The 17,784-nt window shown below is 47.3% G+C and overlaps 1 protein-coding gene across 1 annotated transcript in view; it reads left to right on the top strand.

The window, feature by feature from the left end:
• Positions 1 to 17,784, top strand: part of CHUK (component of inhibitor of nuclear factor kappa B kinase complex) — a 169,713-nt gene that overhangs the window by 133,159 nt on the left and 18,770 nt on the right. Inside the window, 4 exon segments of the mRNA XM_030203200.1 lie at positions 2,237 to 2,286; positions 3,822 to 3,918; positions 4,169 to 4,316; positions 7,558 to 7,694. Coding sequence (XP_030059060.1) covers positions 2,237 to 2,286; positions 3,822 to 3,918; positions 4,169 to 4,316; positions 7,558 to 7,694 — 432 coding nt within the window.

Raw genomic sequence — 17,784 nt, 5'->3', positions numbered from 1 at the left:
CTATCTCTAACAAGCTTACTACTTTGACTGCCTTGACTCTGGGTTTCTGAGGAGGCCTTTAGAATATGAACCAGAAGGTCTCCAGTCTTGAGGGTAAATTACCCCCACTGGAGGCATCTGTTAATTCTTTATCTGAAAAACAGTTGGTACTTATGAAAGACAACCATCTGTTACGTTGAAAGTTGGAAAACGAGAATGCTATATGGTGGAGAACTTTTAAGATTTATTAATTTTCCAAAAGTTCCTTCTGTTGCTGCAGCACTTACCTTGAAATGTTATTTCCTGGAGGTACTTAAAATTCCTGAACAATCTTGTCTCCCACTATCTAGAGTATATTATATTTCTCCTTTTGTCATGAAAGAAAGTGTCCAGCAAGAAGGTTCAGATATTGTGACACCATCTGATACTCTAAATATAACTCAGGTATTAGAAAAAGGAGATGACTTAGCTGAATCTGCTACTTTAATTTGCCAGTTTTGTTTTGGAACCAAGTAGAGATTGGATTCTGAAACTTTTTTCCATAATAGAGGAACGTTTATTTTGAACTGTAAAGTACAAGTTTTTCCAGCCGTCTCACAACCCACCTAGAGGAGAAGGCGACGGTTCCTTTTACTGAGACCTCGGGAGTTACAACTCTGGGCTTTGTTCTGGTTAAATTATCCTTGTTAAATGTGTTATCAAATATCAGTCAGTTAAATGTTTTTTGATCCAGTACAGTTGTCCACTTTTGTGGTCTCCAAGCGCAGGCTCTCCCTGCCACAACCTTCTGACCCAGTAATTGTCTACTCCATAGTAGTAATGTTGTCTGATTGCTTCCATCAGGCTATATTCTTATACTAATGCCTTAATTTCCTGATATTTTACCTTGATCCCCTCCCTCTTTTTGCAGGACTGGGTTGATGGGGTAGTTACTTTCCTATTTTATTATTGTTATTTGTTTAGAGTACTAGGGTTGTCTTAGTACTATCATTGTTGAACCTGTCGTTTCTCTAGCAAGTTTTTTTGTCTTGGATGTAATTGTTAAATTTATAAATAAAAGAAAAAAATGAAAAATCAAACTTTTTGGAATAAAGTACTTTGGACTGATGGAACAAAATTTAAAATGTTTGTCCATAACACAAGATACATTTGGTGAAGAAAACAAGGGGTGAAGCATTTGAAGAAAAGGACACCTTGCCAGTTGTTGAACCCAAGGGTAGATCCACAAGTATTTTTTTTAAAATTTTTTGTTACATTTGTACCCCGCACTTTCCCGCTCAATGCGGCTTACATGGGGCAATGGAGGGTTAAGTGACTTGCCCAGGGTCACAAGGAGCTGCCTGTGCCTGAAGTGGGAATCGAACTCAGTTCCTCAGTTCCCCAGGACCAAAGTCCACCACCCTAACCACTAGGCCACTTCTCCACTCTCAAAGTAGTAGTATGCTTTGGGATTGTGTGGCTGCCAGTTGCACCTGAATTTTGTGCAGGTAGAAAGTGGATTCAGTTATATCAGCATGTCCTAGAAGCCAGTATCCCACATTCAGTGAAAAAATTGAAGCTAGAAAGAGGTTGGATATTTCAGTAAGACAGCAGTTTAGAACAAACCTCGAAAGTATGTCAGAAAAAGATGAAGGGTTTAGAGCGGCCTTGATAATCCCAGATCTAAATAGTAGGGAGGGGGGATGGAATGGGACTTGATATATAGAAAATCTATGGGGAAATCTCAGCTTTGTAATGCATGCATAGAAACCTAAGAATATTTCTCTTAGATTTGTGCAAGGAAGTGTGTGTGTGTGGGGTGGGGGGGGGGGGGGGGACGACAACTAGCATAAAAATAAAATAAAGTAGTGTGGTTGCCATAATAGTCCACTCTAAAAATTAATAAATTTGGAAGCTGTTATTTCTCTAAAGGAAGTGTTACAAAGTACTGACTTGAAAGGGTGTCCAAACTTTTGCACATGCCTTATTTACTGCTTTCTTATTTCAAATCTGTGTAAAAAAACGTAAACAATTATGCTTTAAAATAAAATGTTTATGCTGTAACATTGTAGAATTGTCCAACTTTCTCATAGAAAACTAAGGCAAGACTTAAATGTAAAAACTGTTTCTTGCTCATCTTTTTTTTGTCACACAGTACAAAAGAGCAAACAACAATTTAGACTCAATAATGGAACATCGTGTTTAGCTTTTTTTTATTGTAAAGACTGAAGATTACTTTTCATTTTTTTTCTTCTTTTTTTTTTTTTTTTTTTTTTAGTGAACAAAGAGCCATAGAATTGTACAAGAACTTAAAACGCAGAACTGCAGGTATGAAAGTAAATATTCACATTTTATCTTCAGATCAACTGAATTTTATTGTGTAAAAATTTATAATTAAAGATTTTAGTAATATCTTAAATCAGTGTTGCTCAAGCTAGTTGGTGTACCCCCTTGCCATTGTGGTTTTCAGGCTGTCTGCAGTTAATATACATGATAGAGATTTGTGTCTACTGCCAGGTTTATATTCAAATCTTGTATGTATTCATTGTGTTTATCCTGAAAACCAGACTAGCTAGGGGGTATTCTGGATGTGGTATGGGAAACACTATCTTAAATAATCAACTTATCCACTGTTTTATTAAATGTGTTTTTTTACACATACTAGTAATGTCATATGTGTACATTTATACCATCTTTTATTTCATGTATAAGAGTTGTGCATCTTTTGTAGCATTGTAGTGCTGAGTACTGGTACATAATTTGTTTGTAACAAAAGAGAGGGAGCAAAGTACAAACTAAAGTCCAAACAAAAAAAACAGCACCACAGACTTTTAAAAATGGAACACAGTTCTTTAATGAATGAGCCTGGACTGTGTCGGGTCTTTTTGTCAAGGCTCATTCATTAAAGAACTGTGTTCCATTTTTAAAGGCCCGTGGTGCTGTTTTTTTGTTTGGACATAATTTGTTTGTGACCTACAATATTGTTGTACCTTATGAGCATTTTTCTTCACTCAACGTGTAATTCAACTGTGGAATTCGTTGCCAGAAAATGTGGTAAAGGCAGTTAGCTTAGCAGAGTTTTAAAAAGGTTTAGATGGCTTTTTAAAGGAAAAGTCCATAGACCATTATTAAATTGGACTTGGGGAAAATATTTCTGGGATGAGCAGCATAAAATGTTTTGTACTTTTGGGGGGATCTTGCCAGTTATTTGTGACCTGGATTGGCCATTGTTGGAAACAGGGTGTTGGGCTTGATGGACCTTTGGTCTGTCCCAGTATGGCAATACTTAGGTACTTATGTACATTAAGATAAATAAAACGAAACAAAAAGAAATGAAACCTATAACATAAGCAAAATGACAACAGGTTGGTAAGTCAAAAGGAAATTCAGAGAGCATAAAATGAAAAATCGAAATTTGCATTTTCAAGTTTACCTCATTGATTATATTTATGCTTATTTTACTATTGTTATATTGTTAACAAAATTTACCTGCTGTACACTGGCTTGGGTGAAACTCTTCATAAAGGTGGTTAATAAATCCCAGTAAATAAATATCCCTATGCATTAATAGAAACATATAGTCAGTCTTAGGGTAGTGACCTCTGCTTCATTGCTTATCCAATGCACAACAGTTTCAGAAGCCAAGAAAGAACACTTAAGGTATTTCTTTCAGTCAAAAACAAGTTTGCTTATAGCTGTAAGTTCTCTGTACTTCAGTTATTGCACCTAGTACAAAGTGAAGTTAATCTTCTTGATCAGTTGATTTTGGAGCCTGTTGGGCTTGCCCTGTGGATTATTGGAGAAACATTTTCATCTAAGTTTTCCTTACTGATGTTGCATAAACAGTACGTGATCTGTTCTAGACCACACTTACAGTGACAGTACAGAGATGGTGAAGATCATTGTGCAGACAGTTCAGAGCCAGGATCGAGTTCTCAAAGAGCTGTTTGGTCACCTTAGGTAAGCAAAACTGTTATTTTAATTTACTGTAGGAAAAAAAGGGTATAAAGAAGAATGCAAATGTTGCTTTTAAGTTTAGTAGTATCTTACTTTGCTTTTCAAAATCTGCTTAGTATTTTCAGCACTTGGTTGAGAGAGAGAAATATTAGAGGCCTCATTTTAGTGTAGACTAAAATTTACCTCATCACTTTATTCACAGATGGTGTAATGTTTTGTCAGAACAATTCTAATTGTGGATTCTCATTTTCAGTAAAATGTTGAGTTGTAAACAGAAGGTCATTGATCTACTCCCCAAGATTGAAGTGGTTCTGAATGACATCAAGGAGGCAGACAACTCGCTAATGCAAATGCAGTCTAAGAGGCAGAGGGAAATTTGGCATTTGCTGAAAATTGCCTGTGTAAGTGATGATTGCATTATAGCATTTGCCATGAACCAGCCTTATCTTGACAGGTGTTCTTTGTGTGATGGATATTGTGTTTTAGAGATGGTGTTTTGGGGTCACGGGTCATCTCTTGTAGCATCATATTGACTTGATAGCGCTAAGTAAGCCAGTCTTGCAATTGATTTTCTATTGTAGCCCTCATCCCCATCCCTCATTCTTGGTGACTTCAACATACACACTGATAACCCATCTGACTCATACGCTTCTCAATTCCTCACCCTAACCTCCTCCTTCAACCTCCAACTGAGCTCCACCACCCCTACTCACAAATCTGGTCACTGTCTTGATCTCGTCCTCTCTTCTACCTGCTCGCCCTCTAATCTCTACGTCTCCGCTCTTCCAATTTCTGACCATCACCTGATCACATTCACACTTCATCACCCTCCCCCTCAGTCCCGCCCAACCCTAACTACTACCTCCAGGAATCTCCAGGCAGTTGACCCCCCCCCACCTTATCCGCTAGTATCTCTGATCTCCTCCCGTCCATCACGTCCTCCGAGTCCGTCGACAAGGCTGTCTCCAATTACAATGCCACACTCTCCTCCGCCCTTGACACCCTTGCACTGTCTATTTCCCGTCCCACTAGGCGCACTAATCCCCAGCCCTGGCTTAACCCTTGCACCCGTTACCTTCGCTCCTGCTCCCAATCGGCTGAACGCCTATGGAGGAAATCTCGCACCCATACTGACTTCATTCACTGCAAATTCATGCTATCCTCCTTCCAGTCCTCCCTATTTCTCGCCAAACAGGACTACTACACTCATTTGACTAATTACCTCAGCTCTAACCCTCGTCGTCTCTTCGCCACCCTCAACTCCCTCCTCAAAGTGCCCTCCGCTCCCACCCCCCCTTCACTCTCTCCTCAATCACTGGCTGACTACTTTCGTGACAAGGTCCAGAAGATCAACCTCGAATTCACCGCTAAACCTTCTCCTCCCCTTCATCCTATCTCCCACTCCCTCAACCAACCAACCCAGGCCTCCTTCTCCTCTTTTCCTGATATCACCGAAGAGGAAACCGCCCATCTTCTCTCCTCCTCGAAATGCATCACCTGTTCCTCAGACCCCATCCCCACCAACTTACTTACCACCATCTCTCCCACTATCACCCCTCCCATCTGTCATATCCTCAACCTCTCTTTCTCCACCGCAACTGTCCCTGACACCTTCAAGCATGCTGTTGTCACACCGCTCCTCAAAAAACCTTCACTTGACCCTACTTGTCCCTCCAACTACCGCCCCATCTCCCTCCTACCCTTCTTCTCCAAAATACTTGAACGTGCCGTTCACAGCCGTTGCATTGATTTTCTCGCCTCTCATACCATCCTCGATCCGCTTCAATCTGGCTTTCGCCCACTTCACTCGACAGAAACGGCATTATCCATAGTCTGTAATGACCTGTTCCTCGCCAAATCCAAAGGTCATTACTCCGTCCTCATTCTCCTCGACCTATCCGCCTCCTTTGACACTGTCAATCACAACTTACTTCTTGACACACTGTCCTCTTTTGGGTTCCAGGGCTCTGTCCTCTCCTGGTTCTCCTCTTATCTCTCCCATCGTACCTTCAGAGTACACTTTCATGGTTCTTCCTCCACCCCTATCCCGCTCTCTGTTAGAGTCCCTCAGGGTTCTGTCCTTGGACCCCTTCTTTTCTCTATCTACACCTCTTCCCTGGGCTCCCTGATCTCGTCTCATGGCTTCCAGTATCATCTCTATGCTGACGACACCCAGCTTTATCTCTCCACACCTGACATCACTGCAGAAACCCAGGCCAAAGTATCGGCCTGCTTATCCAACATTGCTGCCTGGATGTCCAACCGCCACCTGAAACTGAACATGGCCAAGACCGAACTTCTTGTCTTCCCACCCAAACCCACTTCCCTCTACCTCCACTCTCTATTTCGGTTGATAACACCCTCATCGTCCCCGTCTCATCTGCCCGCAACCTCGGTGTCATCTTCGACTCCTCCCTCTCCTTCTCTGCGCATATCCAGCAGATAGCCAAGACCTGTCGCTTCTTCCTGTATAACATTAGCAAAATCCGCCCTTTCCTCTCTGAGCACACCACCCGAACTCTCATCCACTCTCTCATTACCTCTCACCTTGACTACTGCAACCTACTCCTCACTGGTCTCCCACTTAGCCACCTATCCCCCCTTCAGTCCGTTCAGAACTCTGCTGCATGTCTTATCTTCCGCCTGAACCGATACACTCATATCACCCCTCTCCTCAAGTCACTTCATTGGCTTCCGATCAGATACCGCATTCAATTCAAGCTTCTGCTACTAACCTACAAATGTACTCGATCTGTAGCCCCTCCTTACCTCTCAACCTTCATCTCCCCTTACGTTCCTACCCGTAACCTCCGCTCTCAAGACAAATCCCTCCTTTCAGTACCCTTCTCCACCACCGCCAACTCCAGGCTCCGCCCTTTCTGCCTCGCCTCACCCCACGCGTGGAACAAACTCCCCGAGCCCATACGCCAGGCCCCCTCCCTGCCCATCTTCAAACCTCTGCTTAAAGCCCACCTCTTCAACGTCGCCTTCGGCACCTAACCTCTACACCTCTACCCAGGAAATCTAGACTGCCCAACTTGACATTTCGTTCTTTAGATTGTAAGCTCCTTTGAGCAGGGACCGTCCTTCTTTGTTTATTTTGTACAGCGCTGCGTAACCCTAGTAGCGCTCTAGAAATGTTTAGTAGTAGTAGTAGATACAGAGAGAGGATCAAACTTATAGAAAAATTTAGACCTAAAAATGCTGTTCTGTAGGATAGATCAAATACAACACATCACAGATACAAGATGACAAAGATTGCCATTTGTGGATGCTTAGCTTATCAAAAATATAAAAAAAAAGATGAGTTGTGCCACTTTAATAGATTGATGAGGTATTGGTATGATCACCTGTTTGCTTTTTAATGTGATATTGAGTTTGTAGGAACAGTCATGTGCTTTTAGTTTTTTAATTCATGGACTACTGCCGTCTTTTGTGTCTGTCCAAACCCAGTATTTCTAACAGTTTATCCTGTGTAATATTTTCTTGAGCATGTATTTTTTTTTTTCAACAACTGGAAACAAATTCCCAAGAAATATGTCTGATAAAAATAAATTTGACCAATAAACGCAGAAGGAGCAGAGTATACAGGATAGTAAATCATATTTTTTTTATCCAATGTACTTTCATTTCTTTTTTTAGACGCAGAGTTCTGCACGAACTCCTACAAACTCAAGTCTTGAAACTCCTGTCACTCCTCAGACTCCAGCATGGACCCCACAGAATTCACCAGGCAACATGCCACACTCCCTCTCCTCTATGGTATTTCCAAAGGATAGGTAAGTGTTAAGAGAAGATCCACTAAAAATCCGCCTGGGCAGAAGAACACCAAAATACCACGAATAATGTGCAGTAGCAGAAAAACAATGGGAAGTGGGCCATGGACTTGGGCTTAAGAGACTACGACAGCAGTCTTGGATCTTAAAAGTTTTTATTGGATGAAAGATGGCCACAGGCCTGCTTTAGCAGTCTTATGTGTGAGCTCATATGAGAACACTTCAATGAAATTTATACCTCAAGTCCTTGTACAAAAGGTTGGTCTTGAGGAAAACCTTTGTCAAAAGTTAGCATAAGCTTTGGATCCGTTTGTCAATAGACGTGCGGTGAAACGCCAAGTAAAAAGTGTTGAGAAGTCATGGATAATAGACTTGTAGTTTATCAAACATATAAACGGCGAGTGACCGACTCACTCGCAAATGCGCAGTAGAGACTTCCCTCTCTGTCCCGCCCCCGCATCAATACGTGATGACGAGGGCGGGACAGAGAGGGAAACTGCGCCGCCGAGGTTGATACTGCTCCCCCGCCCACCCGAGGTCGCCGCTACCGTTACCCCCCCCCCCCCCCACACACACCCGGCCCCGGCCCTCTCTTCGCTACGAAACTTACACATCCATTCACCGGAACGCAGCATGCACATCAGCTGAGCTGCCGTCGGCCTTCCTTCCCTGCCCGTGTCCTGCCCTCGCTGACGTTACGTCACAGGAGGGCGGGACACAGGCAGAGAAGGAAGGGCCGACGGTAGCTCAGCTGATGTGCGTGCTGCGTTCCGGCGAATGGATGTGTAAGTTTAGTAGCGGAGAGAGAGAGGGGCCGGGTGGAGGGATGGCGGCGACTCCGGGGGGGGGGGGGGAACGGTAGCGGTGGCGACCTCACGGGGAGGGAGGGGGGGGAAGGAAGGAAAACCCCAATACCAGCCCGTTTTTACGGGCTCAACGGCTAGTAAGTGTATAATCAGCAGCTTATGAAAGCAGCCATTAGTGGGTAGGATATGACACATGGGTAATCTATTGCAGAACTTGGTTTGCAGAATTCTGTTTAAATTTATTTGGAATAATAAGAGCCACAGAAAGCTATACAATATAAACTTCAACTTTGGACTGGATATACATTATGTTTTGAGACCCAGGTAATTTCCTACTCAACAGGTTGGCACTTGGTTTAACTTTAGCTCAGAATACTCTTCTCAGATATTTTAGTGTGGCTACACTTGTGCTAGTGAGTGAATGGAAGAAGGTGGGTGACGCTTCATATGGTTGATAGTTTGCCAAATTATGGTATTTGTATGATATGGAGAAGATGCTCGCTGTGAACATAAGACCACTCTTTGTAAATGAGGGGAAATTTGAATCAGGTTATGTTATAATAAGATTGCTCTCCAAGGACAAACAGGCCATATTCTCACGTTGCCTTTTGTGGAACGCTTGATAGTTATTACTGCTTTAAAACTGCATGCACAGCGTTCCCACCACACATGCACGAGTGCCTTCCTGCCTGCCATGAGAGCGCGGGACCTGCAGTCATCGTCTTTTCTCTGTGAGGAGAGGATGCTCTGTTTCGTGGCTCCCTCACTGTGTCTGATGCGGTTGCATTTCAGCAGTGTTTTTTTATGCCTTCCCTACAGAATTTTTTTTTCCCAGTTTTTCTTCATTGTCCCCTTTGTTTTTGTTTTTTTGTTTTTTGTTATAATTTTAGTGCCTTTTTTCCCCTGCATCTGTTTTATATTTTCCTTGTTCGGTAGGCCCTTTTAGGCCTGATCAAAGGTTGGGGTTTATTTTCACCTTTTCGTGGTGACTAACCCCTTTTTTTAAAGTCACCATCGAGTCATTTGATTTGGCCAAGGAAGTTTTTTTTCTTCCGTGTCATTGAAGGTTCACAGTGGCTATTAAGCACTGTGCGCAGTGCAATGGGACCATCTCTGGCAAGCACACCCATTCTTAGGGGCTTGAACATACCACCTCTTGCTGTATTCTTTGTCTTCGTATGAAGAATAGAACACAACTGGCCAAAGAGGCTCAGAGAGAATTTTTGGAGTCTAGTCTGAATCCTTGAGCCTTGCACCGGCATTGGGTGTGTCGGTCCTCATGGTTGTGAGACCCTTGTCAGACACGGGGAGTGGGAATCCATTGAGTGGGACTCCACCTGCCTCGACGCCGGCTGCTGTGCAAGGCCCCCAGGACCGGTGAGCATCGGATCCGACACTGAGACGACATGGGGATTCAATGTCATCTTCATCAGCACCAAGGAGCATCAATGACTGACATTGGGCAAAGGCCAAGAAAAATTGGCATCGATCCCCTTTGATGCAAAATGCTGGGAGCTCCAGGGCATTGAGGGATTTGGTCCCCAAGGAAGCATCAGTGCCAGGAGGACCGCTCCCCCTCCATACAGGAGGTGCGGATGCGCAGGTCTACACGCAGCTAGGACGAGGCAACAGCTTCGACCCCAGCAGTTCAGCAGCCTGTCTCTGACCTGACACCCCGGCCTTTCCCGATGGCCTCTCTTGATGAACGCATCCAGGCTATGCTCCATGAGCACTTGGTGAGGATTTTACAACAGTGTGCATTGGAGCCCAATAGGATGGGAGTCGCCATCGAGAAACACACCATTTTCAGTTGGCTGGCAGATTGCATTTCATTCACTTATGCCCAGGCTGGGCTGACTCTTTAGGGTCATGGCTTACAATGTCAGAGCCATGGCTGCGTCAGTAGCCCAATTGAGGTCGGCTTCCATTGAAGAAATTTTGGAAGGCTGCAATGTGGTCTTCAGTTGACACCTTCACATCTTTCTACTTCCTTGAACAGGATACCCAACACAATAGTCAGTTTGGACAGACAGTTCTGCAAAATTTGTTTGGGGTCTAGAGTCCAACTCAAACATGCCCCATGTAAGCCGCATGGAGCCTGCCATGAGTGGGAAAGCGCGGGGTACAAATGTAACAAAAAAAAAACCTCTATCCCCCTAGGTTTGTTTTTATTCTGTTCAGGCTGCACTGTCGCACAGTTTGTATATAGTTTCAGATTGATCAGTTTTTTGAACTTGCCATTGTGAGTTCTGTTTGACCTGTGGTGGTTGTTTTTGGTGAGCCTGATAACTAGAGATTCCTACATGTGAGAATTATAGGCCTGCATTATAGACCTGCTTGTCCTCTGAGAAAGTGAAGATGCTTGCCTGCAGCAGGTATTTTCTAAGGACGATAGGCCATATGTTCTCAGATACCCTCCCACCTCTCTTTGGAGTTTCCTATTTGGTAGATATACTATTGTACTGCAGGTCGTGCGCTCTCGTGGCAGCCAGGAAGGCATGTGTAATACACTATCAAGCGTTCCGTACTGGGCAATATTGATGGCATCATCCACATGTGAGAATGAACGGCCTGCTGTCCTCGGAGAATGCCTGCTACAGGTAAGTATTGTCACTCTGTAAGTTATGTATTGGGAATATGTACGAAATTGCTGTGCTTACTTATGTTTTTGTTTGTTGTGGGAAGAGACTCATTCTTGGGGGAGTGGGAGTTTTATAGGCTGAAAATGAAAGACGAGGGGTATACCGTGAAGTCCCTGTTGGTGTCTGTTGAAAGATGTCTGTCTGCTATTGCTTTTATTCCTGATCGTACATATCTATTGGGCCAAGAACTTCAAAGAAAAGATAGAAATGTAAGGTACAGAATGTTGAAAAATTAGTAGTTGCAGAGTATTTCATTACCTTCTTTCATTGTGTCTGCATTGATTATTTTGTATAATTTTTATTTCTAGTATTTGGTATACTGCCATTCAAAAGTAGCCATCATAGCATGGTGGTTTGTAATCGGGATTTCCATTTCATCATGCTGATCATCCATAGGACTGGTGGGTTGTGTCCATCTACCAGCAGGTGGAGATAGAGAGCAAACTTTTGCCTCCCTATATGTGGTCATGTGCTGCCGGAAAACTCCTCAGTATGTTCTCTATCTCAGCAGGTGGTGGTCACACACAGCAGCAGCTCTGGCTAGGCCTCCAAGCCTAATTTCTTAGGTTTTGTTGAGTGCCTGGGGTTGAGGGCTCTTTTGAGCAAGTGCAAACCTGGTGGTGCCAGGTCCCTCCTTTTCTCCCCCCTCCCGCTGGCTCCGTTAAAAAAAAAAAAAAAAAAAAATTTTTTGAACGTCTTTAAAGGCGTTTATTTCGACGTTTATTTTAAACGTTCATTGCAGCTACTCACTGGGACACCAGTCGTTACAGCTTGGAGCGGAAAGCAGGTAATTTTTACCTTTTTATAGCGGGCAGGGGATCCCCGATTTAGCTCCACGTGGCTTATGGCGTCGGAGGGCGAGGGTGTAAGGAGTCGCTCCCCGGATCGCTTGAGCGCTTCTAGAGGGTATTGCGGGGGGTCTTAAAGCCTGATTCGCCCTTGTTGGGTGACCAGTTTCGTGACCGATGAATGTCCCGGTCCTTCATCCGGCGTGGCGGTTTTTCCCGCCATAACGCCCATCCCCCGCTCCTCGCCTCCGCCCATCTTGGCCGGCCACGCGGCTCGGACGGCTTCTTCTTGGGCCGCCCTTGAGGTTGGAGACATTAATGCCATGAACGCCCTTAATTTGGGCGACGGCACCAAAGCGGCTAAAGTTAAGCGCCGCTCTTCCCGCGCGGCTCCTTTGCGGAGTGTCGCGCCGGACGCCATCTTGGATGCGCAGCATGTCTCTCCCCCGCTCTTGCGAGCGCCGGTTGAGGGTGCGTCTAGGGCTGTTGCCCAGGCTGCGGAAGTGCACAGTCTGGGGGGTTTCTCCCCCGAGTTTATTTTGCTGCTGCATCAGGCCTTCCTTATGCAAAACGCTGCCCTACTCCCTCGTCTGGTAAAGAGGTTGAGGTTCACAGAAGTAAACGCCCTCGGGGTTGATTCCCAGGCCGTGGAGGACTTTGTCTCCTCCGATGTAGATGAGGGCAGCGTATCTGAGTTCTCCCAACGGTCCTTTGCGGATTCCTTGGAGGAGACGGATCCCCGCTCGGATGGAGCGGATGACCCCTCTGCAGCGCGGCTCTTTAGCTCAGAGGAGTTGCCCAACCTGTTAGTGCAGGCCATGGGCATTTTGAAGATTTCCTCTCCGGAGGACGTCTCTCCCTCAGCCCCTGTTGGCTCTGCCATTATGCTGGGGACGAAACGCCCGCCCAGAACCTTCCACGTGCATGATGCCATGCACACCTTAATTTCGGCTCAATGGGATGTCCCGGGAAGCGAGCCTTAAAGTGGCTAGGGCTATGTCCCGCCTATATCCTTTGCCTGAAGGCGAACGTGAGGCCTTTCTGTGGCCTACCGTGGATTCTTTAATCACTGCGGTGACTAGAAAACGGCGTTGCCAGTGGAAGGTGGCACGGCCCTAAAGGACGCCCAGACAGAAGATTGGAGGCGGCTTTAAGGTCGTCCTTTGAGGCGGCTGCTTTAAATTTGCAGGCCTCAATTTGCGGCTCCTATGTGGCCAGGGGCATGCCTGACTATGGTGCAGCGGTCTTTCCCCTCGGATCTTTCCTTGAGGGCTGATTGGCCGGCCCTGGAATCGGCTTAGCCTATTTGGCAGACTTGCTGTATGATGTCTTGAGAGCCTCAGCTAAAGGCATGGCTCAGACAGTCTCTGCGCGGCGCTGGCTTTGGCTGAAACATTGGTCCTGCGGACCACGCCTCTAAGTCCCAGCCTGGCTAAGTTGCCTTTTAAAGGCAAGCTGCTCTTTGGGGTCGAGCTGGACAAAATCGTGACCGATCTCGGCACGTCTAAGGGCAAGAAGTTACCAGAGGTCAGGGCTCGGGCTAGTACTCGCCCCGGTACCCTCCAGAGGACGGTTTCAGGAAGCCCGTCGGTACCGCCCGGCAGGTCGGGCTATTCTGCTCCTCTTCCTTCAAGAGGAACTTCTCCCCCAAGCAGCATTCCTTTCGCAGAGACCGCCGTCCCGGAGGTGCTCCCATCCGGTCCTCCCCCAGGGTCTCGTACCCAATGACGGGGCCTTGGTCCACGCCCCAGTGCAGATTGGAGGACGGCTGTCCTCGTTTCTGGGCGAGTGGACCACAATAACTTCAGACGCTTGGGTGCTGGAAGTCATCAGAGACGGCTACAAGCTAGAGTTCTGCGACCCTTAAGAGACAGGTTCGTTCTCCTCTCCCTGCAAGTCTCCGGTCAAAGCTGTGGCAGTGCAGCAGACCTTGAACAATCTGATCCGCCTGGGTGCGGTCGTTCCGGTGCCAAAAAATCAGCTTGGCAAGGGACGTTACTCCATTTACTTTGTGGTGCCAAAGAAGGAGGTTCTGTACGGCCTATCCTCGACCTCAAAGGGGTCAATCGGCCTTGAAAGTTCGGCACTTTCGCATGGAGACTCTCCGCTCTGTTATAGCGGCAGTGAAGGCAGGGGAGTACCTGGCATCCTTGGACATCAAGGAAGCGTACTTGCATATTCCCATCTGGCCTCCTCATCAACGCTTTCTGCGTTTTGCAGTACTGGGCCGACACTTCCAGTTCAGAGCCCTCCCGTTCGGGTTGGCTACTGCTCCGCGGACCTTCTCCAAAGTAATGGTGGTCATCGCGGCCTTCCTGAGGAAGGAAGGAGTACAAGTCCATCCTTATCTGGACGACTGGTTGATCCGAGCCCCCTCTTATGCAGAGTGCGGCAAAGCTGGAACCGGGTGGTTGCTCTTTTGAGCTCCTTGGGGTGGATCATCAACTGGGAGAAAAGCCAGCTGCGTCCAACTCAGTCCCTGGAGTATCTGGGAGTTCGATTCGACACCCAAGTGGGCAGAGTGTTCCTGCCAGACAATCGGATTGTCAAGCTTCAGGCTCAGGTGGACCAGTTCCTAGTAGCCTCTCCTCTTCGGGCTTGGGACTATGTGCAGCTGTTGGGCTCTATGACGGCCACGATGGAAGTAGTGCCCTGGGCCAGGGCTCATATGAGACCACTACAACACTCTCTGCTGCAGCGCTGGACTCCGATGTCGGAGGATTATGCGGTGCGCCTTCCCTTGGACCCAGCAGTGCGCAAGGCGCTGAGCTGGTGGACGCAGACAGACAAGTTGTCTGCAGGAATGCCTCTGGTGACCCCGGAGTGGATTGTCGTCACGACGGACGCCTCTTGGTCGGGCTGGGGAGCCCACTGCTTGGGAAGGACAGCGCAGGGGCTCTGGTCTCCTGCAGAGGCAAAGTGGTCTATCAACCTCCTGGAACTCAGAGCCATTCGGTTGGCGCTTTTGGAGTTCATCCCCGGTACTGGCGTTGAAGCCAGTACGGGTCCTGTCGGACAATGCCACGGCTGTGGCCTATGTCAACCGCCAGGGAGGTACCAAGAGCGCCCCTCTAGCCAAGGGAGGCCATGAATCTATGCCAGTGGGCGGAGCGAACCTGGAACAGCTGTCAGCGGCCCACATTGCCGGAGTCATGAATGTCAAGGCGGACTTTCTCAGTCGCCATACCTTGGAGCCCGGAGAGTGGCAGCTATCTGCTCAGGCGTTCTTGGGCATCACGAAGCGCTGGGGCCAGCCGAGCCTAGATCTGTGATGGCGTCATCGGCCAATTGCCAAGTGCCGCGCTTTTTCAGCAGAGGACGGGACCCTCGATCCCTGGGAGTAGATGCTCTTCTCCAACAGTAGCCGACACAAGAGCTTCTCTATGTGTTCCCGCCCTGGCCCATGTTGGGCAGGGTGCTAGACCGGGTGGCAAAGCATCCGGGCCGGATAATCCTGGTGGGTCCGGATTGGCCCAGACGTCCCTGGTATGCGGACTTGATCAGGCTCTCAGTGGACGAACCTCTGCGACTGCCAGTGGAGCAGGGCCTGTTACATCAGGGTCCCGTGGTGATGGAGGATCCCTCCCCCTTTGGTCTTACGGCCTGGCTATTGAGCGGCAGAGTCTGAGGAAGAAGGGCTTCTCAGGACAAGGTCATCGCCACTCTGCTGAGAGCGAGGAAGCGCTCTACTTTCTACTGCTTATGCCAGGGGTTGGCGTACCTTTGCAGCGTGGTGTGAAGCAGGTTTCACTTTCTCCATTTACTGCTCCAATTTCTTCAGTGCTGGCGTTCCTGCAAGAAGGTCTGGAGAAAGGCCTGTCGCTCAGTTCCCTGACAGTCCAGGTAGCGGCCCTGGCTTGCTTCAGGGGCCGCCTGAAGGGTGCTTCCCTGGCTTCGCAGCCAGATGTGGTGCGGTTCCTCAAGGGAGTTAATCACCTGCGCCCTCCTCTGCACTCAGTGGTGCCTGCGTGGAATCTCAACCTGGTGCTAAGAGCCTTGCAAAAGCCGCCTTTTGAACCCTTGTCGAGGGCATCTCTGAAAGACCTGACGTTGAAAGCAGTCTTTTTGGTGGCTATCACTTCAGCCAGAAGAGTTTCCGAGCTCCAGGCGCTCTCTTGTCGAGAGCCTTTTCTGCAGTTCACTGAGGCAGGAGTGACTATTCGCACAGTGCCTTCCTTCCTACCCAAGATTGTTTCTCGCTTCCATGTGAGTCAGCAGCTCTGTCTCCCTTCCCTTTCGTAGGGAGGACTACCCAGAAGAGTATTCTGCTCTCAAATATCTGGATGTGAGACGGGTCATCATCAGATACTTGGAAGTGACCAATGATTTCCGGAAATCGGATCATCTGTTTGTCCTGTTTGCAGGTCCTCGTAAGGGTCTGCAGGCTACTAAGCCTACAGTGGCAGATGGGTCAAGGAAGCCATTGCAGCGGCTTATGTGGCCGCGGGGAAGGTGCCGCCTATCCAGCTGAAGGCTCACTCCACTAGAGCTCAGGCGGCCTCGATGGCAGAGCCGGGTCCGTCTCCTTGAAGAGATTTGCAAGGCGGCAACTTGGGCTCGGCCCCATACCTTCTCCAGGACATTACCGCTTGACTGGCTGCTCGGGCGGAGGCCGTTTGGAGCTTCGTGTTGCTGATGCAGGGATTGCTATGTCCCGCCCTGGGTGAGTACTGCTTCGGTACATCCCACCAGTCTATGGATTGATCAGCATGATGAAATGGAAGGTAAAATTAGGTTTCATACCTGATAATTTTCTTTCATTAATCATAGCTGATCAATCCATAGCCCCTCCCAGATATCTGTACTGTTTTTTATTCTGGTTGCATTTCAGGTTCAAGTTTAGTTCTTCAGTTACTTCAGAAAGACTTCGTGTTCAAGTTTTTTCACTTGGATTCTTCAAGAGTTGAGACGAGTTTGTGTTACAGTGAGCTGCTGCATTCCTCTCCCCTCCGTTTTACCGGGGCTGGATTGAGATTTAAATCTGCAGGCACTCCCTCCCGCTTCGTGCGGCTGTAGGGCAGCTTTGTACCCTTCCCGCTTCGGCGGTGTTAGGGTCAGTCAGCTCCTACCGCGGTTTGCGGTTGCAGGATAAGCCAGATCCCCCCGCATCGGCGGGTGTGGTGTCCCTCCCCCGCTCAGCGGGGATGAGCTGGACGGATTCCCTCCCCCACTTGTGTGGGGATGAGCTGGGTTATTCCCCTCCCCCGTTTCGGCGGTGGTGAGCTGGGCAGAGTGTCCCTTTGTGGGTGTAATTCTCTAAGTGCTGAGTCCTGCGGATGGAGCTTGATATCGACATACTGAGGAGTTTCCGGCAGCACATGACCACATATAGGGAGGCAAAAGTTTGCTCTCTATCTCCACCTGCTGGTAGATGGACACAACCCACCAGTCTATGGATTGATCAGCTATGATTAATGGAAAGAAAAATTATCAGGTATGAAACCTAATTTACCATAAATCTTAGCTGGATCTTTTTTATTTTAAGTTCTGCCAAAAACAAACATGATATATAATAGGGGAGAAGAGGAATAGCACAACATAAAATCCAGGAGACAAGCATATGTATCCAGAGAAACAAAAGAATGGAAGGATAGGCCACTAGTCCTGATGCCCTAAAACAATGATCAAAGAAAGACTGCTTAAAAATCCAAGTCTTGATCCTGATCCAAAACAGAGGAGCAAGCATGTTTGATGAAGTTTAAGGAAAGCTTGACATACAGAGAGACAAGCCCCTTCACCTCCTCAAGCAGCCATGCTCAGTGCCATTTTAGGCCCATCACTGGCTCTGAAGTAGCAGTAGTCTACTATTCTTTTTGAGACCATCCACACATTCCTCTCTTTGCCAGTATTTTATCAG

This window comes from Microcaecilia unicolor, chromosome 5 (genome assembly GCF_901765095.1).
Source record: "Microcaecilia unicolor chromosome 5, aMicUni1.1, whole genome shotgun sequence".
NCBI lineage: Eukaryota > Metazoa > Chordata > Amphibia > Gymnophiona > Siphonopidae > Microcaecilia > Microcaecilia unicolor.
Note: the sequence above shows the minus strand (reverse complement) of the source record. Positions and strands in the feature narration are given on the sequence as shown.